At 39.8% G+C, this 27,323-nt stretch overlaps 1 protein-coding gene across 2 annotated transcripts in view; it reads right to left on the reverse strand.

The window, feature by feature from the left end:
* Positions 1 to 166: 166 nt before the first annotated feature.
* Cd44 (CD44 molecule (Indian blood group)) overlaps positions 167 to 27,323 on the reverse strand; it is an 88,093-nt gene continuing 60,936 nt past the window's right edge. Inside the window, exons 10-17 of one of the 2 annotated variants that reach the window (XM_028766923.1) lie at positions 25,924 to 26,049; positions 22,189 to 22,290; positions 20,393 to 20,482; positions 19,283 to 19,489; positions 16,702 to 16,770; positions 12,426 to 12,497; positions 10,374 to 10,452; positions 167 to 3,136 (exon numbers count right to left, since the gene is read on the reverse strand). In XM_028766923.1, the coding sequence (XP_028622756.1) occupies positions 2,932 to 3,136; positions 10,374 to 10,452; positions 12,426 to 12,497; positions 16,702 to 16,770; positions 19,283 to 19,489; positions 20,393 to 20,482; positions 22,189 to 22,290; positions 25,924 to 26,049 (950 nt within the window). In that variant the 3' untranslated portion in view covers positions 167 to 2,931. The remainder of the gene's footprint in view (positions 3,137 to 10,373; positions 10,453 to 12,425; positions 12,498 to 16,701; positions 16,771 to 19,282; positions 19,490 to 20,392; positions 20,483 to 22,188; positions 22,291 to 25,923; positions 26,050 to 27,323) is intronic. The other variant, XM_028766922.1, reaches the window with a different exon arrangement.

Raw genomic sequence — 27,323 nt, forward strand, 5'->3', positions numbered from 1 at the left:
AAAAAAAACAAAAAAGTAAAATAAGAGGTAGGTAGAGAAAAGAAGAAAACAAACCAAAGGATCGTGATGCCAGCTCCCTCTGACTTCTTCCATATTATTCAGACATCCAGACAATTACCTTATACCCCTCTCCACTTTCCAGACCCTTCACAGCAGAGACCCTGGGTTCCATTTCTTACAACCTTTTAATATTTTCCAATACACACTTTCAACTGGGTAATACACACATCATGTTTTCCTCATTATTATTAGTCAGTCAATAAATATACAAAAACTAGAAAAGGATAGGATAGTCTCTGAAAAATCAAAAGAACAATAGAAATGCGCATAGTACATACTTAGCAATTGGCTATGTTTGTAAAGTCAACACATAGGACTTACACAAAGACACAGGACATCATAGTGGGCAATCCCTGTTCTTATGAACATTTTAATTTTCTAAAGAAGGTGGCTGTTTCTTCTACTTTGTTGTGACAGTCTTGGATGGATCTTAGCTAAAAAGCCACTTCTTGGTATTTTGGATGTCAATATAAAGCTTTTTAAAAGTTCTTCTGGAAACATCCATTTTATCTAGTTAAAACATACAAAATATACACATGAAAGTGTCTTTCACCTCATATGATTTTTACCCAAGGCAAACTGAAGGAAAGCCTTCAGGATACATGAGAGATTTATAATTGTTGGTAAGAGAACACTTTAAGTGCTCCTAGTACTTTACAAAATCACTAATTTCCAGCCTATTATTTTTATTAACAAGACCTCAGTTCAGTGACTTAGCTCATATCACCTGGCAAGTCATTGGTAGGAGTAACACAAAATCAGATTGTGCGACCAAAATCATCACCACTGTGGCAAACAATATCCTACCACAACCCAACTTTTGAACATTTCTAGAATGAGTGGGGAATCATCTCTAGCTCTGAGTCTTGCATGACCCTTCTTGTGCCCTCAAAGGGCATCGGGGGTCATGGAGAGCTCGAGCTCTTTTATGCCCAATCCCAGAGTGGCTTGCTGCATACAGATTAAATATCTCCAGGGAGCCTGTTGTGGGTGTGATAGGCCAGGACAGCTCTAAGCATGGGGAACATTCTAATACCAGTGGAAAATAGCAAAACATCATCTAGTGTCTATTTGACCAGGAAAACCAGGTATCTAAATATGGAACTGGCTAATAGTATTCACAGAGAGAGAGAAAGTCTGGGAAAGCCATGGCTGGGCAGAGGAGGAGGGAGGCTGGAATGTGATTAAGGGGAGCTGAGGCTGGCAATGAGTGTCAGAAAGTCTGTGTATCTCCTTTAAACAAAACTATCACATCCACGCTTGATATAAACTCAAACCTGATTCAGGTGCAAAACTTGTCTTCTTTTTTTTGTTTGTTTGTTTTTATTTGAAAAAAAACCTACTAAACATATAAATTTAGTCAGCAGTAAAAATGGGAGCCATAGAAAGGAAGTTCCATTTTAGAGACAGCCTTATTTTATAGATTTAATATCTTCTACAAGATACCTAGGAAGATCCAGGAGTAATGGGGCGTCCTGGCAGATGAATAAACACTTGTCCAGTATTTGGAAACTATGAGGTCAGAGGGTAACAGCATTCTCCTTTTGCTAAACCATAAACCTGCCTATCTGGTGATAAGATTTTAGTGGCGGGCAGTCTTGTGGCTTTTTTGAGGGAATTCCCCAGGGAACTGATTCTAAATACTAACTGGCTTGTGAAAGCATCAACAAACACAGCTATGGAAAGAGTAGGATGGGGGTTGTACATCACACCTTCTCATTCCAGTCTACAGCTTGCTGTCTACACTTTCATTTTTTGTTGGCTTCTCTTTTTATTATAAGATGTCACAAGTCCCCACCACACTGTTTTGTGAAATCACTAGTAAGACCAGTCTCTAAGAAACAGGACTGCAAAAGTTATAAGATATAAAAACTTAATGTGACCTTTAAGAAAGAAAAAAGCATGGTCACCAAAGCACAAAAGGGACTGGAGCTCTCCTACTCTCAATTCACGTTCTTGAAGAGGAGAGAAACCCTTTGATAGCCTAAAATGAAAACAGTGCTCCTATCCTTGATCTTCTATGAGATTCAGCTGGGTGAACCCAAGCTGGGCACAGATGCTCTAACATGAGTTCAGGAGCACATACTGATGTGCTACAAAGACTCAGACCTTGGTAGTTTAGAAACTGAAGGATCACAGCACAACAGGTCAAAATGGAAGATGGATAGGTATTTATTATGAATCAACTTATACCCTGTTATGCTTCTGACAAAGTAACCTAAAAAACAAAACAAAATTAAAAAAAAAATCATATTGAACAAAGGACCTCCAGGGTTTGATATTTCAAAAACAAAGATAAATAGCTTACTAAAGATAAATAGCGTCACCCTTTGGGGATCTCTTAGAAGCATCTGAAAATTTTCCAGCAGAAGGGAGTCTATAAAGAGAGTGTGTAACCAGTACACCTGATCTCCCACCCCACTGGAACGCAATGCCTAGGGATTGGAATTCTGGAGAGGCAATATGGACCCATTCAAATTTCCTCCCAGAGACCAATCTCTCTAAGTTCTGGGGAAAATCCTTAGCTAGTGGATGTTACCTGGGACTTTGGGTAGGGATAAGGTTCAATAGGGGCCGAGAATATGCATTTGGTAGAAGCCTTTGGTAGCATACCCTGGTAATGCAAGGCCTCTAGGAACTGGAAGAGTCAAATTCTTAATGGAGTATTCTTTGGACCCTCATTTCAGAAAGCAATGCTATTTTCATAAATTGGAACAGACTTTAAAAAATAAAAAAAAGAATAGAAAATTTTATGCTAAAAATAATCCCCAATAAAAATAATCAGTAGCACATTGCATCTGTTAAGGGTCCCAGCTCCCAGTAATGACATGTCTCCAATTGTGGCGTCTTTTCAAGTTAATAGTGTAGGCACTACACCCCAATCTTCATGTCCACACTCTGCAGATTCCGGGTCTCGTCAGCTGTCATGAACTGGTCTGGAGTCTCTGATGGTTCCTTGTTCACCAAATGCACCATTTCCTGAGACTTGCTGGCCTCCCCGTTGAGCTCACTTGGTTTCCTGTCCTCCACTGTTCCATTGCCACTGTTGATCACCAGCTTTTTCTTCTGCCCACACCTGATTGTTTAAAACATCATATGAGAAAGGGTGCAGAAATCAATCAACCAACCAACAATCATCATCATGACTAGTACCACTGGGGATATCGTCATGATCATCACTACAATTTAACATGGTCTTCCTATGTGCTCAGAACTGAACATGGTACTTTCTCTACTTCATCTTCCTGATTCTGAAACTTCTTAAAGTGAGATTCCCTAGTCTAGCATCAAAAGGGAACTTTTCAGATGTAGAAATTATCTATCTATTCTACTGAAGAAGAAATCAGAAAGATCAAGAGTTGGAGGTCTAGAATCTGAAGTTTAACAGCCTATACTTGGAGCTACTCTGGAGGCTGAAACAGGAAGATCACAAATTCAAGGCCTTCCTGGACTACAAAAATTAAGTTCATGATCAGCCTGGATAACTCAATGAAACCCAATCTTGAAGGCAAAGAGGTCTGAGGACATAGCTCAGTGGTAGAGTCCTTGCCTAGTAGGTATGCCTATGTATGTATGACTCTAGGTCACTGGTTCCCAGCCTTCCTAATGCAGCAACCCTTTAATAACAGTCTGCCATGTTGAGGTGACTTCAACTATTAAATTATTTTCATTGTTATTTCATAACTGTAATTTTCCTACTGTTGTGAATTGTAATATAAATATCTGACATGTAGGATGTCTGACATGGAGCCCCTGTGAGTCATTTGACACCCCAAAAAAGAATATGAGACTCACATATAGAGAACGACTGCTCTAAATTCAATCTCCTGTTTATTAAAACAACAAACAATAAACCACCACACTGCAGAGGCTTCTGCTGCAGCCTTTGAGAATCAGGAGTATGGAAATCCATAGCTATTATTACACCTTAGTCCCTATAGGGTTGAAGAAACTCTCAGGGGCATGAAAATCTTTCTGAGTTAGTCAACACACAATGAAAGAGTAAGGATTCAGACCCTGATCTATCTGACTCTGGAGCCCTGATTCTCCTTCTCTGTGCACTGCAAATGTTTGCCTTTGAAACATTATGGTTCCGAAGTCTCAGATAAACCATGACGACTGTGATCATAAATCATTTTGATCTGTGTACTCAAGAAAGTTCCGCTACTTCCCCTTTCAGTCAACACTGTGTTGCTTTGTCAGTGTTATGGCAGCATGTATGGGGAATAAGAAAGCAACTGTGCTCTAGAAGGATAAGGCCATATTGATTTTTTTTCTCCCCACCATTGGGTAACTTCCACGTAGGCCTGCAATAGGAGATTTGATATCAACAGAAGATAAACCATTTGTGCCACTTTAAGGTTTCTTAGTAATGTGGCTCAAGATTCTAGGGCAAGAGAAGGGCTTCTATGGTAAAGCATGACTCTGACCTTGTCCTTGTGATTCTGATGGCACTTCCTGGTCCCTCCCAGACTTATTCAAAGCTTCCTCTTTGTTGTAACCTGATTATTGCAGTGCATGTACCAGTTAGGTTAGGCTAATGGAAGCCAAGTCTTATGGCTTCACAGCTATGATGAGGGGAAATGCTGAACATTTATTAAATGCATGGTTAATTCTAGGCAAAGCAGAAGAAGTTGCTATAACACTCATTAAAGTGGCAATCGCTCCCATTTTACAGCAGTGGGAAATGAAGGCCAGGGCACTTTTAAGGCTTGCTTGAGGTCACATAAGTAAGAATGACCAAGACCATACTCAGAGTTTCAGGATTAAGTGGCCGTGCTCTGCCTGGTTCTGTCAGTGCTGGAGGTTTGGAAACAGTATGAAACTGGAATGGTTCTCTTTGCTGCTGAACTCTAGAGACAAAATGTCTATTATTTGTGATCATAGGCTCTTCCCTGTAACACTACCAAGGCCATAAACTTTAATCTCTTGTTTGGGGAAGTCAAAAATATACTGCCTCAACAGGAAGCAGATCCTGTATCGTCTAGCATAGGTGTGGGGAAGGGTGGAAGGGAAGATGTTTCAACTGTGAAATAAATGGATGAGCGCTAGGAACACTGGCAAGGTTCATACAGACAGCAGGGTGCATGGCAAAGAACTTTTGAATGCTTAGTGCAGCTGTGTAGCCTGAAGCAACTCACTTGACTTCTCTTAGCCTCAGTTCATGTGCTTGTGAAATCAGACTGTTAGGATTGTCAGCCCCACAAGATGGTGGGAATTCAATAGACAGTCTAGTGCTGCTATTTGTTGTTTTTATGAATATTGTGGGTTGAACAAACTAAGGCCTTGGATAATCAGAAGAGAACCTGGAATATAGTAAGCATTCAAGTGCAGACTGTGGTTGTTAATAGAATGGAAGGCATGTGACATGAACTTTAATGGTTTCTTTGGCTGCTTTCACTGTAGCTGTCCTCACAGGAATGATGGCACCCTATAGAGACCTTTGTTCTCTTCCTTTGGGCTCTCAGTCCATTGAAACAAGGGACACCAAGAAATTAGAATTTCCTAAGAATATCATACTTGGGAGAAGCAAAAGCTGAATTTTGGTGCAAGCCAGAGGGGACCTTGTCTTTGGGAAAGCGTTTTCACATTTTCTTCACAGCGTTAAGGACTGCCATGCCAGACAGCCTGGAACCCACACAATACTGGGTCAATTTTGGGTGGAGTTGTGCCATCACTGGAATTGCTTAGCTGCCCATACAGCTTATCCTCTATTTATACTTCTAGACTCTTGGGATGGATTTAGGGGAAGAACTGTCAAGTTATATCTTTATTTGCTCCTCTTCCCAATGACCACATTGTCTACCTGCCTTTCTCTGCTTTGCACAGACTTACCTGTTTAACTAGCCTGCTGAGAATGGGTAGCAAAGCCTGCTTGTTAGAGCTGCCAGAGATCAGGCTAACAACCCCAGCACACCACCTGCCTTCCTCTATGCATTGGCAAGATAACTCAAAAGCTGGAGGTGAACACTGCCTGTATTATTCCAAACTCTCAGGTTACATAGCCTGTGTTCTTAAAGGAAGCTTGCCTAACCTAACCAAGTCCCATTTGCTTATCAACCAGATTGCTGAGAGGTAGAATGAAAAACATCAGAGTACTTTGTAAGTATAAAAATATATCTATTCATGCAGGCAGAATGAGATTGACGCTGTTCCTCTGAATCAGTCATTTTCAACCTTCCTAAGACTATAATACCCTTTAATACAGTTCCCCATGACCTTCAACTATAAAGTTATTTCTGTTACTACTTCATTACTTCATAATGTAATTTTGCTACTGTTGTGAATCATAATATAAATCTAATATGCAGGATGGTCTTAGGCAACCCCTGTGAAAGGGACTTTCAACCCCTAAAGGAATCACAACCCAGGTTGAGAACCATCTTTTCTAAATGAAGGAACTGATTTGAAAATGTGTAACAGCAGACAGGTAGACATGTCCACTGTATTTCTGTCTCTACTATCGATCTATGTTCCTTCAGGAAGATTACTTAGGATTATCCTAAGAAACAGTGAAATATCCAGTGCTCTGAACATTTGATGAGCACTTTTAAGACTATTTATAAGACTATTCTGATAGTTTTTTCCTTTCTCAGCAAAGAAGATGGGTGCTGAAGAGGTTTCTGTAAACCAGATGATGAATCCAAGAGAGATGTCCAATGCCATACTATGTCTGGTATCTTTACAGCTGTGTCTGAGAGACCAGATGTTCTTATAAAACCTCATTTCATCTTTGTCTTTTCTTCCCTTCAACTGCAAGCACTACAGAACACACAGCAAATACAGGAAGAGAAATGAGCCAGCCCTGGACTTATTCTGGAAAGGGTTGGCAGACCAGGTATCCCAGAGGAAGTCTCATATGGATAGCACCACTCTAGGATGCAGAACCAGTTCAAGCGAGCACAGATCAGACAAAGCTTGATAACTACACAACGGAAGGAAAGTCTTACCAAATCATGAAGATTTATGACTAGGAAACGGGTCCCTAAAAATACCATTATTCTCATGAAAGAGAAGACTGATGGGGCCTGCTCTGCACAGCCAGCATAGAATCTTTTGTGACAAGTCCTGGGTTCTGAAGCCTTCTTTGGCAAGGCCCTTGTGGCTTTTCTCCTTTCCAGACACATCAGATAAATTCTTCAAGGGGAAAGCGCCTAAGGGCTGCTACCGTTGGGCCTCATCCAATATCTACCAACACAACTGGCTCCTGATACAACTTGCTCTTATGGGGAGCACAGAAAGCTGTAATTCAGGCCCCTGGTTTCATGAAGGGCAGCAGGGAAAGCTGGTATGGATCATATCAAGTGTGGAAAAAGTTGAGGAAATCATGGAGCACCCCACCATCAGTGTCTTTCCAAAAAAAATGATGGTTTATTTTTATTTTATGTGTATGGGTGCTTTGCATGGATGTATGCATGTGTACCACAAATTTGCCAGGTACCCTCAGAGTCCAGAGGAGGGTAATAGATCCATGGATCTAGAGTTACAGGTGGTTGTGAGCCACCATGTAGGTGCTGGGAACTGGACAAGAGTCCTCCTCCTCAAAGGCAGGCAGTGCTTATACTTTCTGAGGCATCTCTTGGATACCCCTTTCCATCAGGACATTCAGATGCTGGGACTCTCAGAAAACTTTGCAATAGAAGCACTGGGAGTTAGTATCTGTGGCTAATGCCACCTCTACTTCAATGAGCACCAAGGGTGTCCTCAATGACAGCTGTGTGTTTGTGTGTTTGTGTGTTTGTGTGTGCGTGTACACTCACGCATGCATTTAGGTTTATCAGCTCCTGGGCACATGTGAGCATGGAGGCCAAAGGTCAATGTTATGTGTCTTCCTGAGTCACTCTCCATCTTCTTTATTGAGACAGATTTTTCCTCACTAAACCTGGAGCTCACCAATTTCACTATACTGGCCAGCAAACTCCAGGGAGAGACTCTTGTCTCTGCCTCCCCAGTGCTGGGATTATGAGGTCATACCATCATGAACAGCTTTTTATGTGGGTTCCGGGGGCATGAATCTCAGGCACTCATTTTTGCACAGCAATACGTTACAGAACTGTCTTCCCAGCTGTCAGCTGGCTAGGCCTCTATACATTAAACCTCAAGACGGTTTTAGAGAAGAAACATGCACTTCATTTTCTCTCCTTCCTCATTAATCCTAACAGCTGTAGATGCCTGCAAAAGATACTTATTGAATAAATGAATTCCCTCTGGATCAAACTTTCTTTGATGAAAATAGGGTTCCATATCTTTCTTAAATGTAGTGCTCAAAGCAGAAAGGCTCCTGTCTTCTAACGGGATTAGAGATGGGCTATTAGCCTTAGGAACACAGCACACATTAAGGGGCCCATGGGCTATTAGCCTTAGGAACACAGCACACATTAAGGGGCCCATTCAGTCCTTAACCACTTTTCAACAGTGTGGCAAATCTGTTTTCAATTATCAAATCAGGACACAGTAATTTATGGAGTCTACAAAGCTGCTTTCCTGGTAAGAGGTTGGCTCAGCCAGCTTCTGCCTGTCCCTGTTTGCAGGTTGCTAGGGTGATGGCTGGCCTGGGGACAAGAGGAGAGGAGACCATGAGGTCCTTTCTCTGCTGCTGAGGAGACAGGGAGCCATGAGGGATAAGATGCTTCAATATGCAGATTCCAACTGCTCTCCAGGACAGCTGCGATGCTGAAGGATGGGCCCCCACACCAACAGCATCTGGGACATCTCCATGGTGACATCTGCAAAGCTTATGGACTGTACATGTGACACATTCTAAGGCCTGAAATCAAAGGCTGATTTCAAACAAAAGGAAATTCATATTTAATTGAGCAAAAATAATCCAAGAGAAAACAGGGAAGCCAAGAGGAAGAATAAAAGCTCTTTGAAGAGCTTCCTCAGCCCCATATTTGTTTTCATCTAATCATAGGAACCCATAGGAGGGCTCTCAGATTTTCCCCAGTTTTTGTTCCCTGGGTGGTCAGTGCTCATGACTAATATTTTTCTTATACCCTCCAAACCATAGGTGGCAGTACCATGATTTGAGTGAGCACTTTCATGAATTCTAAACACTGTAGAATAGTGTTATTTGGTTTTTGCGGATGACAAGAAACCCTTCAGAGACTGTGCAGGGCACTGGAAATCATTGCTTATTGTTTCTGAACAGCAACAACAAAGTGTATAATTCTCTCCTGACTTCTCAGAATCTGAAGCATTTGAGGCCTGCGAGGTGATTTAGAGGCACAGCCAAGGCAGCCCAGTTAAGTAAGAAGACTTCGACCTTCCAAGAGGCATTCCCGAGGGATATTTACAAAAAGCTTAATGTCTGCAGCAGACACTTAGGAAAACAATGAATCTTTAAAACGTCTGGGAAGGAATTTAGACTTATAGGTTTTTTTTTTTTAGTTATTTTTTATTTTTTATTTATTTTTTGAGTGCCCTGGCTTAAAGTTCCCATCTCCTGATGCTAGAGTTACTGTTGTCCTGAATTTCACCCTGGGTGGCACTCTAGTGAGAGGCTGATTATAAATTAGTTAAATATGCACACTACGTACATGACTTTCAGAATACAGAGCCTTTGCTACTATGGGAGAGAGGGGTTTCCAGGATGTGAAGACAGCCCGCTTGCCCTTTCTTGGGTACTAAACGGATTCTCTAGCCTAGAAAAGTTTATCAGGGCTTCATAGACCTCACCGTGAGAAAGATTTCCCTAGGCAATGCCCTGAATCCCTTCAATTGAATCTTTCATAAAACACAAAATCACATCCTTAAAGAGAAACAAGCAACAAAACAAGGCCCATGCCAATTTTGGGCAAAGATTCTAGAAGGTTCCATAAGCTTTCAATAGTCAAAGGAAGATGACCAATTCTTGATTTGTTATACAATCTTTTAAGCCTTGGGATAACTTAGTTAATATTTGATTAATGAGCCAATGGCTGAGTATATACTTTATGTGCCATACTAGTGAGCTATTTCATAACTTCTATCAGTTACCCTAGGCTTCAACCATAAAAAATGTAGAAATAGTAAAACTCAACCACTGTTTAAAGGAGACGTTCCAAATCACCACAGATGTCTTATTTCTCTAAAGAATGGGTGAGATAAGGGTTAAAAAACCTATGATATGAGTAGCACTCCCTGGGATATTGCTAAAAGGCAGGCTCTGGTACAAGAAATCTGGTGCCAGGCAAGAAATCCTACATGTCTAACAAGCTCCAGGGTACCAAGGCTACCAGTTACAAGGGCTATAGTCCGAGTAGCATGGATATAAAACCCAAGTTCCACAATGCCCTTCGAAGTGGAAAGCTGCAAAGGGCTCTCTTACTTACCTTCTCCTACTGTTGACAGCAATGCAAACGGCAAGAATCAGAGCCAGTGCCAGGAGAGATGCCAAGATGATGAGCCATTCTGGTATGAAGAAAAGGACATAGTGAGCTTCCCAAACACACTTTATGAAATAAAAATAATGCAGTTTAAAAATTGATCTGCTCCAAATAAAACCCCTAGCCAGCTCTGCAGAGAAGTCTGACCAACAGCTCAGCTAGAACATCCTAAGACAGATTCTCCTGTAGACGCTCATCCAACAGGCTTCTTTTATTAACCTTGTATCAATAGCTCTTCCAGAGTAAAAATGCTTCCCAAAAAAGATATCAAGCAACTTGTTGAAGCCTGTACATGTTTTTGGTGAAATGCTAAGTAGATTAAAGGAAATTTATATTTCTCTTGACAGAAACATTCCATGCCTGTGTAAAAGCATCTGCCTTGCATTTCATTCAAAACAAAGATGGAGTTCATAATCTAGTGGGCAAAGAATGTTCCTAAAGTAAGAGTAAAAACAGGGAGACACCTTCCATTTCTTTCAATCATTCAGCTCCACTGATGACAGACTCCAAATTACTCATGCTTTTTGATTTATCAGTTACACTTCTAAAAGGCTAGAGGATCTCAAAATTAGCTTTCATAATGTCCACCGTTATGTTGCTTATACCAATAAAATTTGAAACAGACCTAATGTCCAATGGTGAGGGATTAAATAAACAGATCGGGATTTATGCATTTTGTTATGTGCTACATAATTCAAGGAAAAGGTACTTAATGACATGGAAGGTGGAACTGACAGGCAGAAAATATTAGCCAAACAGCACATATGGTAGTTTTGAAATAAATTACTTTGAAAAAATACTAGGAAGAACATCACTTAAGATGGGAGCTTTAACACTTGTGGGTATTGAGATTCAGTAAGTGACTGATATTTCCATCCATTTTTAAAGTTATAGTTTCTAAAGTGTACTGGATAATTATGTACCACTTCTGGATTGATGCAATATTATGCATATGTTTTAAACTCTGGCTTCAATAGGATAGACAAGTTGAATTGATTCAGTTGCAGATGTGTGTGGTAAATGAAGGCTTGAGAAAGAAGAAAGACAGGGATTTGTTAGCCACAGTTCTCCTTGGAAGTTTTGCTTTCCTCTTACTTCAGACTGTGAATCCCTTTTGGTTTACTTCGAGAAAGCAGGGACACTTTCAGGAAGATGTCATTTCTGTTCTTCCTCCCCCACTCTGCCTGGCCTTCAGCACTGAGAAGTCCACATTCCTTCTCACTAGATTGGGATGAATCCTCATGTTTGAATTCAGCCTGCCTTCCCCTGCCCACTCCTCCATGAATATCCACTCCCTCTTTATACATGTCCTGCCTCCTCAGGTGCTCAATAAGTTGAGACAAAGGAGCAAGGCCCACAAGGAAAGCTGTTTTGTAGCCCTCCAAAGAAAGGGTTAAAAGGGTAATTTTCAGCATTAAGGGAAACTTCCTTTGTGGAATCTCCCCCTTTACACATGCTCATTTTCAACCCCAAGCTAAAAGAAGAAATTGCATCAAGTGCTAAATCCTGTAGCATGGGACAGCCAGATGTCAAAGCTCCCTCCCTGCATGTGTAAGACTTTATAAAATTTTTCTTCTAGCTGCATTAGCAGACTGTCACTCCAGCCAACACAGATGATCCGGTATCTCCTCCCTGCCTGTCAATGCAAGAGAATGACACACTTCATCTCAGTCCCAGAAATATAGGGAAAACTGGGTTGAGCTATGAAGGACTTGGGTGTTCCATAAGGTTCTCTGGGTGATCCATCATCATTCATGGGGGAAAAAATCCTTTAGTAACTGGTGCATCAATTCTTTGAGGTAGGCCTCAATGTGAGTGCATCCATCTAATGGGTACCTAAAGGGGGAAACAAAAAGAACTACAAGGAGACTGTAGTATTTCTATTTATACAGAAGCTTGCAGAGGGGAGCGAGATGTGCACTTGATGAGGTCTCATCAAGGACATTCTGAGAATCTTGCATTAATTATCTAATGTTTGCTTCATGGTGCGAAACTCACCTGGAATCTGAGGTTTCCTTGCAGGACCAGAAGTTGTGGTCGCTCCACTGTCTTGATTCCCACTTGAGTGTCCTAAGGGGAAAAGCAACAAGCTCTTTCAGACCAAGTTTGGAATATATAGCCAGGAGTTCCTTCCACAGCATGGTGCTGGGCTACCCTCCAACTGCTGCCTTACTAGAAAAACTATAAATAGATTCAAGATACAGATGGTTATAAAGTGTTAGGCAAAAGATAACATCTCTCTTCACCTCCCAAGAAAGTTCAGTGTGACTAAGCTAAAGCTTACAAATGTTATTTTTATTGCAAGGAACAGTGATGGGCAGTTTGAACTTCAGCTCCAGAGCGAGTCAACCCTAGGTTTGGGACCTAACTCTGCCTCTTACTAGCAACGTGTGGCTGGCCAAGTCATTATCTCTAACTCTCTGTTTTCTTACTTTTAAAGTGAGGATCATAACAGAAACCACTTCATTGTTATTTTGCAAAGGCTTAAAGAAGTACAGGATGGTAGTAGTTGTATGTATTTATTAGTTCTAAAAATAATGGTGCCATAAGCCAACAGGACCCCCTAACTATGGAGCTGTCTAGAAATACAAAAATCTCAAGCAACACTTAAAACTTCCAGAAACAACATCTTCATTTTAATAATATCCCTAATGTACTTATATGCTTCAGAAAGTTCAAAGTAAGTCTAAAATAAATTGCATGCAAATTGTACTTGTTAGTTTTTAGTATACATGCAAGCTCAAGTCATCTGTGAAGAGGGAATTTCAAATGAGGAAATGCCTCCATCAGATAAATAAGTCTGTGGGGGAACTTTCTTGATTATTGAAATGGGAGAGCTCAGCTCACCAGGGTAGTACCACCCCAGACAAGTGGTCCTGAGTAGTATAAGAATTCAAGTTGAACAGTCCATATAGAGTAAGCTATAAGTACCATTCCTACATGGCTTCTGCTTCAGTGTCTGCCTCCAGGTGCCTGCCCTGACTTTCTTCAGTGTACCATGACTCAGGATATGAAAGTCAAATAGACCTCCCCCACCCCAATTTACTTTGGTGAAGGCCTTTATCATAGCAATGGAAAGCAAACTAGGATAAACATTGTAGATACTAAAGTAAATGCCAATTTTATTTTTGCCATGGTGTGGAGGGGGTTGCACTGTCATTTCCTATCTATAAATAAGAGGTTATTAGAGTCTATGCTAATACAGTGAAACATAATAGAAAAATGAATGCTTTCTACTATCAGAAGACAAAATAAGGAAAAGAACAAAATACCCAACTTACAGAAAAGCATTGTGAGAAGACATCTCTGAGTCAGAGCCCTTATCAAAACAAGGAAGACACCACATCTAAAAAGAAACATCTTGGTTTTCTGTTTCCTTTCTTCTTTTACTCCTTGACACTAAACAGCAACCTGTTCTGGAATCTTGAAGGCCACCAAGGAGAGAAAAGCCTAGGCAAGATTGTTTGCTTAACCCATTGGCCAGGATAGTTGGACTTAAAGGAAAATATCTGAGAGAGTCAAACTTTAGACTGCAGAGTGAATGCTGAACTCTAACTACATAGGACAGCTTGGTTTGTATAGTTTGGTGCATTTGCTAACGATCAAACAAAATAGAGCCAAGTAACTTCTGTGTTCTTTCAACAGACGTCATCCTATTCTGAAAGTGGCCTCTCCTTTACAGATCTCAAAAGAGTCCAAGGCAATTTTTCTACCCACCTGTCAGTGTCCTGAGCAACTGGCAGGTTTTGCATACACAAGTCATGGCATATCAGCCCTCCAACTGGAGAACTTTGGCCTTGAAAACCACTGTAAAGGTATAGTCACTCTCACTGGTCTCTTTTGTCTGACTCATAGCAGCCTTTGATATTTGAAAAGGCGGCCATTAATAGATCATAATCTATTCATTTTCCTTTTCCAAAGAAGTGCTCCCAGCAAGGAAAGACCTAGGTGTGTGCACAAGTTGAAACCTCCTGTTTGAACAATAGACATCTGCACAGGAGCCAAAGGAAAAAGACCTGTTCCCACCCACCTGATTCTCACTTCAAGCAAAAGCCCAAGAGGATGGGCCACAGACAGCCCAAGAGCTCCATAAATCTAACCAGGATAGAACAGGCCTGAAGAACAAGTTCTGCAAAGCAGGGCACTGGACACACCAGTTTGGAAATGTGGCCCAACTCCAGACATGGGCATGGAGATCATTCAGTTAGCTTCAACTGTGAGAAAAGCAGCAAAGAGTGGAGCACACAGATCAACTGAAGGGGAGGGGCTTGGATAACTCAGACCCTCATCCCGTGTGTATCTCTCTGGATGGGGCAAGATTAGGCACTTCCAGCAAGCTTCTGTATGCAATCTCTGCTGCTCCACAGGCTACACTCATACCTGTAGGGATCTCGTGGCATTGGAAACTGTGCCTTCAAACAGTAATCTCTTACTCTCTCAATACCTTGACTTTTATATAAAACCTCGATTACTGAGGTAGGTGACCCTAGGTTTATTTTTACTAACAAGGAAACTAAAGCTGGGGAATACCGAGTGTGCTAAAGACCCTGTTAAGCTTGAAATATTACTCTCGATTTAAGGATAATTTCTAAAGAGCCCTACACCCCAGAGCTCATTTACATTTAAGTTCTGTTATCAAAGCCACCATGTAAATATCCACCCCCAGATTTTCTTGAACACTAGAGGCAGCACTTGCCTCAGACTCATGCAGCAGACGCTGCTAATTTGTATAGATTCCCTGGATCCAATGGACCACGTAGATTTGTAATAATCAGGAGCTCGCAGAAGGAAGTGCTAAGAGAACATCTCTGTAACCTCAGCATTAGGGATTAGATGTGAGCTTGCCTCATGTTGGACTTTGCTGCCTGGAGTAATGTTTCTAGGGGTTGATTTGAGTCATGCCAACAGCAGTCTATTTAATAATGCATGTCTGGCAGTAATTATGGTCATTGTGGAATTTTCTTCCAGACTGGACTTAGGAGAGGCAATATGAGACTCCAGACTTGAAACCTGACTCCACCACTCACTGGTCATATCAACTTGGCAAGTTGCTTCCCTCCTCTTACCTTTCTTACCTCTTACTTCAGTCTCCTCATTTGTAATAAGGTGATGATAATAGTCTTTTCATATATTATAGGGTTTGCAAGATAATTAGATATGTTAATAGTACACAAACTCTAAATTCCCTGGTATTGGGATCACTTGCGCTACAGAAATATCAGTTTCATGTAGTTCAATGTAGAAATGAAATGCTTTGCTTAGTCTTTCTGGCACACAGTAAATTCTGAAATGCTGGCTATACTATCAGGTTTATGCTAAACACTGTCTAGGTATTTATTCTAACATTTGGCTTGTAAAGGGTGCCCTGTGACAATATCTCCAGATTATCATCTAGGACATTGAATCTCAGACCCTGTCATCATCTCGCTGAATTTATAGGTAGAGGAATGAGGATCAAAGTCAAGCTATTTTATGCCTAAAGAGCTCTCTTATTGACTCCATTATAGGGCAGTGTAAAATGAGGTTGTCCTTGTTAGGTCACATAGTGTGATGAACACTATGTCCAAAAGCTATTTGGGAATGAAAGGGTTTATTTCGCTTATGTGTCACAGTCCATTGAGGGAAGGCAAGACAGGAAGAACTCAAACATGGCTGGAACCAGGCTGATGGAAACAGGCCATGGGGGAAAGTTTGCTTACTAGCTTGTTCTTGATGACTTACTCAACTTGCTTTATTATAGAATACAGGATCACTAGCTGAGTAGTTGTCTCACCTACAACAGAGTTGGGCCACCCCATGTCAATCAGTAACTAAGAAAATGTCCTACAGGCTTGTCTACAACCCAGTCTCATGGAGGCATTTTCTCAATTGAGGCCCTCTTCTCTCCAATGACTCTACCTTGTTTGTGTCAAGTTGTCATAAAACAAGTCAGCAGGGAAGCACTGCTTGGAGTCTTCCAGACCCTTTCACATGGAAGCTCTTTTGCTAGAGTGTTAGTTGTCTTAAGTATAGTGCCCATCCCAGCAGTATCAGAATGACTGGGAATTTATTAGGAATACAAATGCTTGGGCTCCAACCCAGACTTACTGAATCAGAAACTTTGGGGTGGGGTCCAGTAAAGTGACTTAATAAGCCTTCCTGTGACTGAAAATACATGTTTTTTTTTTTTTTTTTTTAAATAGTGTGAAACAATTCTTTAGGGACACTGACTCATGCTTCATTAGCGATCATCAGGTTCAGAGATTATAACAGTGAGTAAACATTTTAAACTCACCAGCTAATTCGGATCCATGAGTCACAGTGCGGGAACCCCCGCTGGGGTCCATGGATGAACCTCGATTGCCTAGAATAATAAGCAATAAAAGCCAGTCAGCATTGTGTCTCCGTTCACACTGTCATTTTCCTTTCCATTGGTTGAGTTTTGAGAAAGCCATTGTCTGCTAATGACATCGAAGAAGGCACTGCCCATCCTTTGAGACATTGATGAACAGACTAGATCATTATTCAAAATTTAGGAAACCGAGGCAGCACAGGCCATCCTGGATGACAACTAAAAATATTATATGGGTAGAAATCCAAGAACAGAGCTCAGGACTGTTCTGAGAAAAATATTATGATGCTTTCGCAGGGCTGAGATTTGAATGAGATACTTCACAGCTTGTGATACTGGAATATGATCACTTAAATGAGTGCACTGTGGCTTAGACCATACAGTATAAAAGTAGGTTTCTCTGACTCTGAAACAAAAGAATCTTAGAAATGAAGGAAGCAAAGGCTCAAAGGGAGAAAAGACCTATCTATCCAGAGAGGAGAAAGGTCAAACTTCAGTGTAATAAAAATCAGTGAAATGGTGTGAATGGCATGGAGCTGGGCATCAGAAGAAGTCTCAGTTCATGTTTTCTTTAAAAAGTTAAGCCCACGTGATCAAAAATCATTGATACGATCCCTTCTCAAATATCCATCACCAGAAAGCTTTAGATAGAGACAAACTCAAGAGCAGCTAATTTTAAGTCCAAAAGTTAAATTATATGGGAAACAAATATACACAGAGAACAGGGGTTCCTAAAGTTGGTACAGATCATTTTAAGTGTGCCTAGAAAAAGAATACAGTGAAATGTGCTGTATGTGATTTCCTGGTTAGGAGAGGCGGGCTTGCTTGTAATTGCTCTTAACTTTATTACAGAGAGACCTCTTTGTTCCTTTGAGAAGGGTTATGATAACAGACCACAGCACTTGATGAAATGCCACACCGACGGTCCCACCACCAAAATCACCATTTCCAAAGCCATCCCCTTCACCAGACCCATCACCACAACTGCCATTGCATGTTTCAGTGCATTGCATTCAGTGTACAGAAATATTTATGATAAGAAAAATACACTTTGTAATTCTTCTGGATTAAAACAGAATGAGAATCAGACCATTTACTAATCACTGAATTCACAAAAAACTGAAGGACATTCCTTGCACCTCTGCCTTTTTCATATTGATCAAATGGGATCAACACATGGGAATGCTAATTTTGTAGAAAGTATTTTATTTGCTAGCAATTAGACTCTGCAAACCACCTAAGAAACTATATCTAAGATTGCCATTTTAAACACAAATCCATTAAGTAGCATAGGGCCATTTTAGCATGAGAACGTTTGTGGCACTCCTTTGACTCATTCTGCATGAATCTAACAATAGCACTTGGAGGTTTAAATGAGGAAAAGAAGATCATTAATAAGGAAAATAACCAAAAGCCTTCGGAGTGTAAGGGGGTTTGGTCTTGCCAATATTGCTGAAGTTGCTATTTTTAAAGCTCCTTTTCTTGAAGCCCTAGAGTGGGAAGCCAGAGGGAATGTGACAAGCATATAACACCCTGGATTTTCCCTCCCTCCGTCAATCAGAACATTACCACTGCCATCTGCTTTGCATATGGGATTCCCATGAGATCATTTTCTCATCTTTGTCTTTTGGGAGAGTGGAGGAGGTAGGGTCTTTCTACAAATTAGGTATATGTGGATGTACATACATATTCTTATTTAAACTTTATTTATTTAAACTTTATCGTATTTTCATCTTTACTGTGTCAGTGATTGAATGGTAAGAGGTACCCAGATTACGGGCACTAGTGGGAGGAGGTGTCTAGTTTCTTAGCCACAGAAATCCTTTTCCAATTTCCCTTTCTATAGTGTTAGTTTCTTAACATGAACAAAGAAATAAAGAAGAGAAGTAGAGAGGATTGCTTGCTTGAGATAAAAGTTTCGTTCTAGGTCCATGTCAGACTTAATTGAGTAAGTCATATATTTACTATTACAATAAAAACGAGGGTCTCAGTTTTCTAATAGCAAATTATAAACTTTGAAGCACACCACAAATAGAAAAAGGTTTATACACCAACCCATCACCAAAAATAAAACAAGTCACTCCGTCACCAATTAAAGATAATTTCAGAGCAAAGATACCAGTATATGAAAATCATTTGAATGTTTAGTAAAGCATTGCTAAATAGGTAGAATATATTATCTGAATCAAATGAAATTGCTGATATTCAACTATTTCTATCCATCAAAATATCAATTTCAAATGATTCAAGTTAATATATCAAAGAATGAAGAAAAGACAAAGCAAGAAATTCTACAATATGAACCGTCACACAAAAAAAGGATGTTATACCAGGAAATGGAAGCATTATTTTACCTCAAATAAATCCAAGTTTTCTGACACTATAATTGATGACAAACATGAAAACCATCCCCACAGCACAAAGTAATCAAATCACAGCCTGCACCAAAAATATCCCCTACAATAGGAAAAAATATATGTTGTTTCTCCTGAGAAGCAAGCCAGATGACACATGGCTAAATTACCTGGTATGGAGCCATCAACATTAAAGTTGGAGTTGGTAGCAACAGTCACTTCAGTTTCTTCAAAGACCTCAGTCTTTGCAGGGGTCACTGGGAAGAGAGTCCCATTTTCCATAGTGTCTGGGTAATGAGGGGTGTAGCCTTCTACTGAAGTAGTTGTATCTCTGGGAAGACTTCCACCTTTTCTTGCGTCCTTACCACCACTCTTAGCTGCATGGAGGTGGAGTCAATGATAAGCCCACACCTGTAAGGTCACCACCCACTGTGTGCTTGACTTCGAAAGGTAAAGTTGCCAAGACATCTTTCTACTTGTTCTCCGAAACCAAAAGCAATGGTACTGAGCAAAAACAATGTTTTGCAAGACACCAGCCAGATAGCACTCAATGAAAGAGATTTTGGTGACTACTTACTACACAGAAGAGGCACTTGTTACAAGATTTGTTTGAGTCATCAAGGGTATGTGGTTATCCCATTGTGACCTTGAAGTCACCTCAGGTACAATAAGATTTTGATCTTTTTGTCTCAGTTGGATCCACCTCTGAGGAAGAGGTAAAGACAAACCATTGGATGGAAAGATGAAACCATTCTGCCTGCAACTGGAATAATAAGCTCAAGATTCAAAAGACCTGAGTCTATTGACTTGAATTTTCTTTTCTGTGCTAGGAGGGCATTCTTTATAGTCACCAATATCACAGTGCTATGGTCCAGAAGATAAATCAGAAATAATATTAGTTCAATGGATATCAAAGAAAGCTTACAGAAACAGCTATTATTAAACCAAGTTACTAATCTAATACCTTTAAAATTCAGCAGAAAAGTTTGTACCTAATGTACAATGGCTTCTAAAAGGTATATAAAGCAGAAAAACCAGAGACCACCACCAGACACACCTTTTGATAAAAAAATAATGTATAAAAACAGACAACAGATGTACCACCACCAAACATACCACAAAGGTACCATCACCAAAGAGTTTACAAAGCATCACTACCAAAGATACTACAAAGCGCCACTAAAAGAGATACTACAAAAGTACCACCACCAAGGATACTACAAAGTACCCAAAATGTCTTGATTTCTGCTTAAAAGCCAGTTGGGCTTTATGATCCTTACTGCTAGATGGCAGAATAGAAGTTGTTGGATGGTCTTCGTATTCTTCCAGCTCTCCTTGTAATGTAGAGAAGTTCTGAGAATGACTCTGTGCTGTTTCAATGAAGGATGAAGCCATTGTTAATTAGAAACCATAACACATGGACTTACATGGATAATCTAGCTATAGAACATCAGATGGACAGATACAATGGGAGAATGATATTTGTGCCTTTCACCATCTGCTGATTGATACAAAGATACAGAAAGATTATATTTTGTACATAGTTAGCTTCTTTGTCTCTCAGTGAAGTTCCAATCTGAAGCTCAAGCCAAAACATTGCCCTCCTGGGACCACCTTGACCCAGCTGCAGCAAGGATCCCAGAAACAAAGATCACAGAGATATGGAAAGCGGTGCTGTAATTTCAGTTTTCCCTCAAAGATTGCCTAGAAGTTAGACTAGAAGGGAAAAAATTGCTATGTAGTATCTGTGAACACAAAAGAAAAAGCTCATCTCTATCAGTGAACTCAGAGTAACTTTATAAGGAAATACATGATTCTCTTGTAGAGAGCATTGTGTTTGAGTTACTACTTTTTTAGTAGGGCTGTGGTCTCCCCAGTAGGAGGGTTTCTCTTCAATGCACCAAGGAAATGCTTGCCTGGGCAAATACAGGGCCTTCAGTGATACGTATCAAATTGAGATTGAATCATTGCCCATTTCTGAAATCACTTTGACTGTTTTGAGTTCTTTTCTTTTGTGTTCTTCCAAGAAAGGCACTGACCTCTGAGGTGCAGGTGCAAAAGCCCCATAAAACACACCCATCATCCATGTCCACCACCAAACAAATATAACCAGGAGAGAGACATTCACTAAATCCCAAAGCCAACATCAGAAAAAAAGCCGACAGTAGCACAAAAATGGAAACACAAGTCCTGCATGGGCAAGGGCCATTTATAGACTTCTTTATGTCTCCTTTGATCCTAACGCGGTGCTATTTACATTGATGACAATCAACACATGCCTTCTGGCTTTTTTCCTATGTCTAAAGGGCTCCTATAAAGGGCTCTGCCCTTTATGTGTAGCAAGCAGTGAAATGAGGTCTCCTTAATTTGGGATTTCTTTGATATTCTGCCAAGAATTTATGAATGGCTTCAGGTTGATCCTTGGGCTATACTTATAAATATGTTGAAAATTAAGGGTACTAAAATTTTCTTATTTCTTCCTAGTAGATGTTTAGTGATAGAAAAAGATGTTAGCAAATGGTTCTTTTTGACTCCGAGGACTCCGCCACCATGGTCAATCATCAATAACGTCCTTCTCTGAAAGCTTAAACGTGATTTCCCTATTCACTATAATGATTCGGCCCTCATATAACTTCACACAATCACGAAAACAATAATTCTTCTGCTTGGCCTGGAAGAAGAGTGGGAATCAAAAAGAGTCAGTTAAAACAGAGACACCACTCTACAAGTGATGGTCTTCAGTGTCACATGACTAGCTAGAGATGAAAAAATGGAGATGAATGACATTTCCATATCCTTTTTTCTTGTGTTGTTGTTGTTGTTGTTGTTTTTCCATATCCTTTTGTTAATAAAAAGTTTTTGACTCCTTTGAGTGGACCTTGGATGAAAATTCAGGTTAGAAGATACTTTATAAGAAAGACCGACAATAAAAACATATTCAGACTCTGGCTGAGCTAAGCCACCTAGCAAAGACTGCCACCATTCCATCACCGAATGCAACATCTTGACCAATATGAGCAAGATGTGAAGTAGATATAGACAGGCCAACAAAGGGGCTTTGTGTCATTATCCTTACGAGTTGTCACTGAAAGTGATCCCGTTCTGTTCAAGTCTTCCACCAAATGGGTATTTGGAGCTGAAGTAGGCTGAAGGGTTGTACTATGACTGGAGTCCATATCTGAAGGAATCAAATTGATGTTATTGCCATATTCCCAATGCTGGGAAATGACCCAAGGGTCATTTAGGTCACATAGCCAAGTAATGTTTACATTCAGCCTGGTGAGAGGAAGTAACAGGTTCACATGTCCAGATCTGGGATAAATTATTGTTTCTTCAAAAATATCACAGGATATATGTGGTTTTCATTTCAGGGCAGAATTAGATGAAAGCTATCACTTTTATTTGTTGGTTTGTCTCTTGCTTAGTCTAGAAGGAAGTTACATGAGCACACAATGGGGCTCAAGGTTTTTGCAAAGGGGCAGAAACATAACCCATGTGTGACTTGCTTCATTCTAAGATAGACAAGTACAGTCAGACACATGGAGACAAATAACATACACAAGCATCATTTTGACATCTCCTGCTCACCAGGCCAAACAAAACAACAGTAATAAAGAGTGTTCAAACAGACAGTGGCTTTTCTTGTTTCCCTTTTTGTCTCTTTGTTTTTGTTTCACAAAATACACACACACACACACACACACACACACACACACACATATATGTGTGTGTGTGTGTGTGTGTGTGTGTGTGTGTGTGTGTGTGTGTGATATACATATATCTCAACAGGAAGTACCCACGGACAAATAAGAATCATTCTCCCCACTAATAAAAGCAAGAAGCATCTTGGGACTTCTGATTATAGTGTTGAGTGGTGTGAAAATCTCCCTGAAGTAATTAAAAAGTCTGCTTTTTCTGATGGTTATCACAGATCTATTGGGCAGAAATAACAAGTTCAGAGTGAAATAGGGACCAAGCAGTCCATAAAGAGCATCAGTACTGCTTACTCTACAGTTTACTCAATCCACCCACATCTCTGACTCTAGATGACTCCAGTGGAAAGTACTGGGATATGAGCACCCCCTTGGGTGGTGCCAAGCAGTCTTTACATGCTAACAGCAAAGACAGACAAGATCTCTGTTAGAGAAAAATGTGTGGCTGATTCAAAGAACAAAGGCAAGTTACCCACAATCAAAAATTCAAATGGATGCTCTATTAGAAGAAAAATAATGTCTACAGAGGGCCTGCATTCATTCTTGTTCATTTTTCCTTTTAGAAGTAAAATTCTTTGAGAACTATCATGTCACTGTATGGCAGAAGCTAACTATCTTGTGTGTATGAGGAGGCACAGTAATGAATCTGCCAACATGACAGGCCCATGATATGGTTAAGATTTGTATTGTAGATGAGAGAGAGAGAGAGAGAGAGAGAGAGAGAGAGAGAGAGAGAGAGAGAGAGAGAATATGAATCCAGAGGCATCTGGAAGAGTCCAGAGCAGAGAAATAAAGAAGTAGTCTGAACATGGCCATTAGATTGGGTATGGTCAAGGCTAGGATAGATGGAGAGTGAGAAAGAATGGTCAAGATAGCGAGGTAGCAAGAAATAGAGAATGGAATGTAAGTGAGAGAGTAAGAGTCAATATAGGAACAGTAGAGAATAGCATGGTATTAGGAAGGTGAATAGCTGCAGGAAGGGAAGGGCCAGTGGACTGTGATGTAAGCTTTGAAATGTTGTAAGAGGTACTTGGAAGCCAGCATGGACTTTGACATGTAGACACAGGTGTATGTCAATAGAGAGCCATGTATCCCTTCTGCCAAAGGGAGATGACTCCTTTTGTCGAATGGTAACTCAAAAGTTTCTGAGGAATGCTGGCTTTTATTTAACCACCAAAAAGCTTCTTATAGTTCAGCTTGAACTCATTTTTGGAGATTTCAGCTACCTAAGAGACCTAACATCTTTTTCTTTTTGAAGTATTTACTCAAGGAATGCAATCATGTTGGAAACTTAATAATGACCCTGGAGTTCTTTTACTTTGTTTTTGTTTGGTGTTTGTTTAACCAGGGGTCTCTAAAGAGCCCTACCCCCAGAAGCTAAGCACTTATTAACTGTTTGCTCAGTCTTGCCTGTGGTCCTTTAGGAACCTAACGTAATAGTCCCAGCCTGGCCACTTAAACACTTCCCTCTCTTTTAAGCCACATTTATCCAGGCATAGTGATGTCTATGCATCCCTTGGCTTTTCTTCCTTTATTGATCAGTTCACATGAGTCTCCTTTTCAAAAAGTTCTCCACTGTACTTCCTTTTTCTGACTCTCCAGGTTTTTACCTCCACCCCCCAATCATATCAAAACCTTTGTTCTTTAATAGTCTCCAGGAAGTGTGGGGGCTTCTAAATTTCTTTTGTGTTCATTATTGAAACTGTAAATTTTCCTATTTATTACTGATTCATGTTGTCAGATATATTGTACTATTAAATGTTTTCTTTTGTCAGCTGACTTTTAAGTTTCTTGCAAGTGTAAATATGTATATGACACATCCTTGTGTCTCCATGATGCCTTACAAATTTAATTGTATGTCTCCATACATGACTGTTTACAGAGTGTTTGTTCACTAATATTGGGATAAGATAGTATTTCTAAAAAAGAGAACTATGCAAGTTTTTGTTTTACTTTAGAGATAATTTTGTAGTTATCCAATATGGAGATACATATTCACTGAACTATTAGGATGTGTTTCAATTCAAATATATGTAGAGCATAAGGCTGGCAATTTATATCCAGAAAATATATCTAAGTGAAACTTCTCTGAAAAAATTTACTCCTCTATTGGTTATTTTTAGAATGTTACATTTCTGTGATAAGAATATTTTGTTAAAACAAATAAACAAATAAACAAACAAAACAACAAACGACTCTACTCATGAGTGTAGTGGGAACTGATCTTCCATTTGTTGAATACTGAGAGGGCAGAGGCTCCCAATTCTTGATATTTCTGTCAGACATGCTGCTGCTCTTTTTTTTTTTTCCTGCTCTTATAATAAAGGAAATTTGCTCTTAAAAAATAGTGAAATAATTTACAACCTTTCTTTCTTGCAAAACTACAACTCATGTTTTTTGCTCTTTCTAAATTGCTTAAATGGGTAAGTAAAAATGAAAGGTATTAGGAAAATAGGGGTTTCATCTCATGTATGAGTCATCTATTCACTAAATTCACAGCCATTCAAGAATAGTCTAATCCTAAATCCTCCAATATCACATTATCTCTAAATGAGGCAAGAGTAAGTAGCTTTACAGTTTTCTGAGTCATTAAGTACTTTATTTGTATTAATTATCCAACAGCTTTTTTTTAACTACTTGGATTTTTCTACCAAAACCAAAATTTATCTTTGAATCTATAATGGAGACAGTCACTAAATTCATTACTTGTTGTTTCTTTTGAAATCTTTGGACTTTGGAGTATATGCAGTCCCAGCACTTAGGAGACTGAGGCAAAAGGATCATCAAGATTTGAAGACCAACTGGGGCTATGTAGTAAGACCATCTTAAAGTAAGAAATAACCCACCTCTCCCTTAGGAGAAATAACTTCTACTCTTGTCAGCCTAAGATTAACTGTCTTTTAATTTTCCTGCCAAATTCTTCACTTTCCAAATAGAACTTTGCTTACCAACTTGTTTCAACAAACTTATTGTTGAAGACACATGAGGATGCTTACGAAAGTAGACTGAACTAAAAATCAATGGCACATTTCAAAGGTAAAAGGCACTTAGTTGATTCTAAGAAACACAATACATTAAAAAGTCTCAGAGGCTATTACCCTTGCTTTCTGTTTGATGACCTTGTCCCATTGGATGTGAAATCGGGTCGAAGAAATTGGTCCAGGAAATATCCTCTTGATTTTGTGTTGTTATTCTTTGACTTGGATGGTGGCTGTGGGCTGAGGCTGTTGTGAGCATGCAGTTCAAATAATTGTCAAAATGTTAATTGGCATTTGGTCAGGGATATATAGATTGACTTTTTAAAACAGACTTTATTCTCTAAAGATAATAATGGAAATAGCTTTCTAGTACTGAAGACAAGGAGCTCCATCAGTTTAGGATGTGTCCCAGCTTTGACTTCATTTATAATCATTTTCTTGGTCACCAGACTACGAGCTGGAGGATGGATAGAATTAACAAGTACTGTGATGGATAGAGGATGAATTACAAGCATCAAGGGAAGAAGATAAAGTAGTCCTCTTCTCGACACATGCCTCCACAGTCTCCTAAAGAAGTAAGTGTCAGAGATCAAGTGCATGATGTCACTCTGAGACAAGCACATCCCACAGCAAAATGCACAATGAGCTGGCAGTGATATACAGAAGACATAAGGTAATAGCTTCCCAAGTGATGAGCATGAAAGTGGTGCTCATCACAAAAGCACAGATGGAATCTATTAGAAGCATTGTCTTCTAACAGTGACAAATGGCATGTGGGCACACGGTTTATGCCTTTGTTCCATTCTGTGCCACTGTAGAAGTATAGGAAGAAAGATTACAATAGCATCCCTTAGAAATAAGCACACTAGGGAGCTAGTCACCAAACCTGCTGTTCTACTAGTGATTCATTTATAAGTTGCCATGCACTGTAAAGAAGTTATGCATCGGATTTTATATTTCAGTTGGAAACATGGAGATATTTCCCACTGATACCAAGTGATAACATGGAATTCACATGCTTTGCAGGGCAGGGTGAATCCCAATGCTTAATCATCCAGACAAAAGAACCATGCACCAGAGCTTGCAGAGGCATGTTATCATCCTGCATCCTTCAGAGATGAGAAGATTTAAGTCAAATTCCCATAACCCCACAGTTGCAGAATAGAGAAGATGGCTTATTTGCAAATGTGATTAAACAGTAGTACATTTGAGGAGATGTGTAAGAAACAGGCAAGAACAAAAGATTTGATGACATCACACAGTTGTCTTTTTTTTTTTAATGCTTGGATCCAATCCCCCAACACTAGGTTTTGGATAAAATTTTCATAATCCTAGTGTTTCACATAAATATAAGGAGATAGCAGAGTCTTGTTATATAGTGAATGATTTTTACAAACCAGAAAGGAGATTTTAATTGGATAGGAGCTCTGTCATTGTCTCACTGATACCTCAAATTGGATATGAAAGACGCTCATATAAATTATTCCTCTTGTGTGCTTCTATCCACACCTGGCCAGAGA

The sequence above is a fragment of the Grammomys surdaster genome, unplaced genomic scaffold, assembly GCF_004785775.1.
Source record: "Grammomys surdaster isolate TR1022 unplaced genomic scaffold, NIH_TR_1.0 170, whole genome shotgun sequence".
NCBI lineage: Eukaryota > Metazoa > Chordata > Mammalia > Rodentia > Muridae > Grammomys > Grammomys surdaster.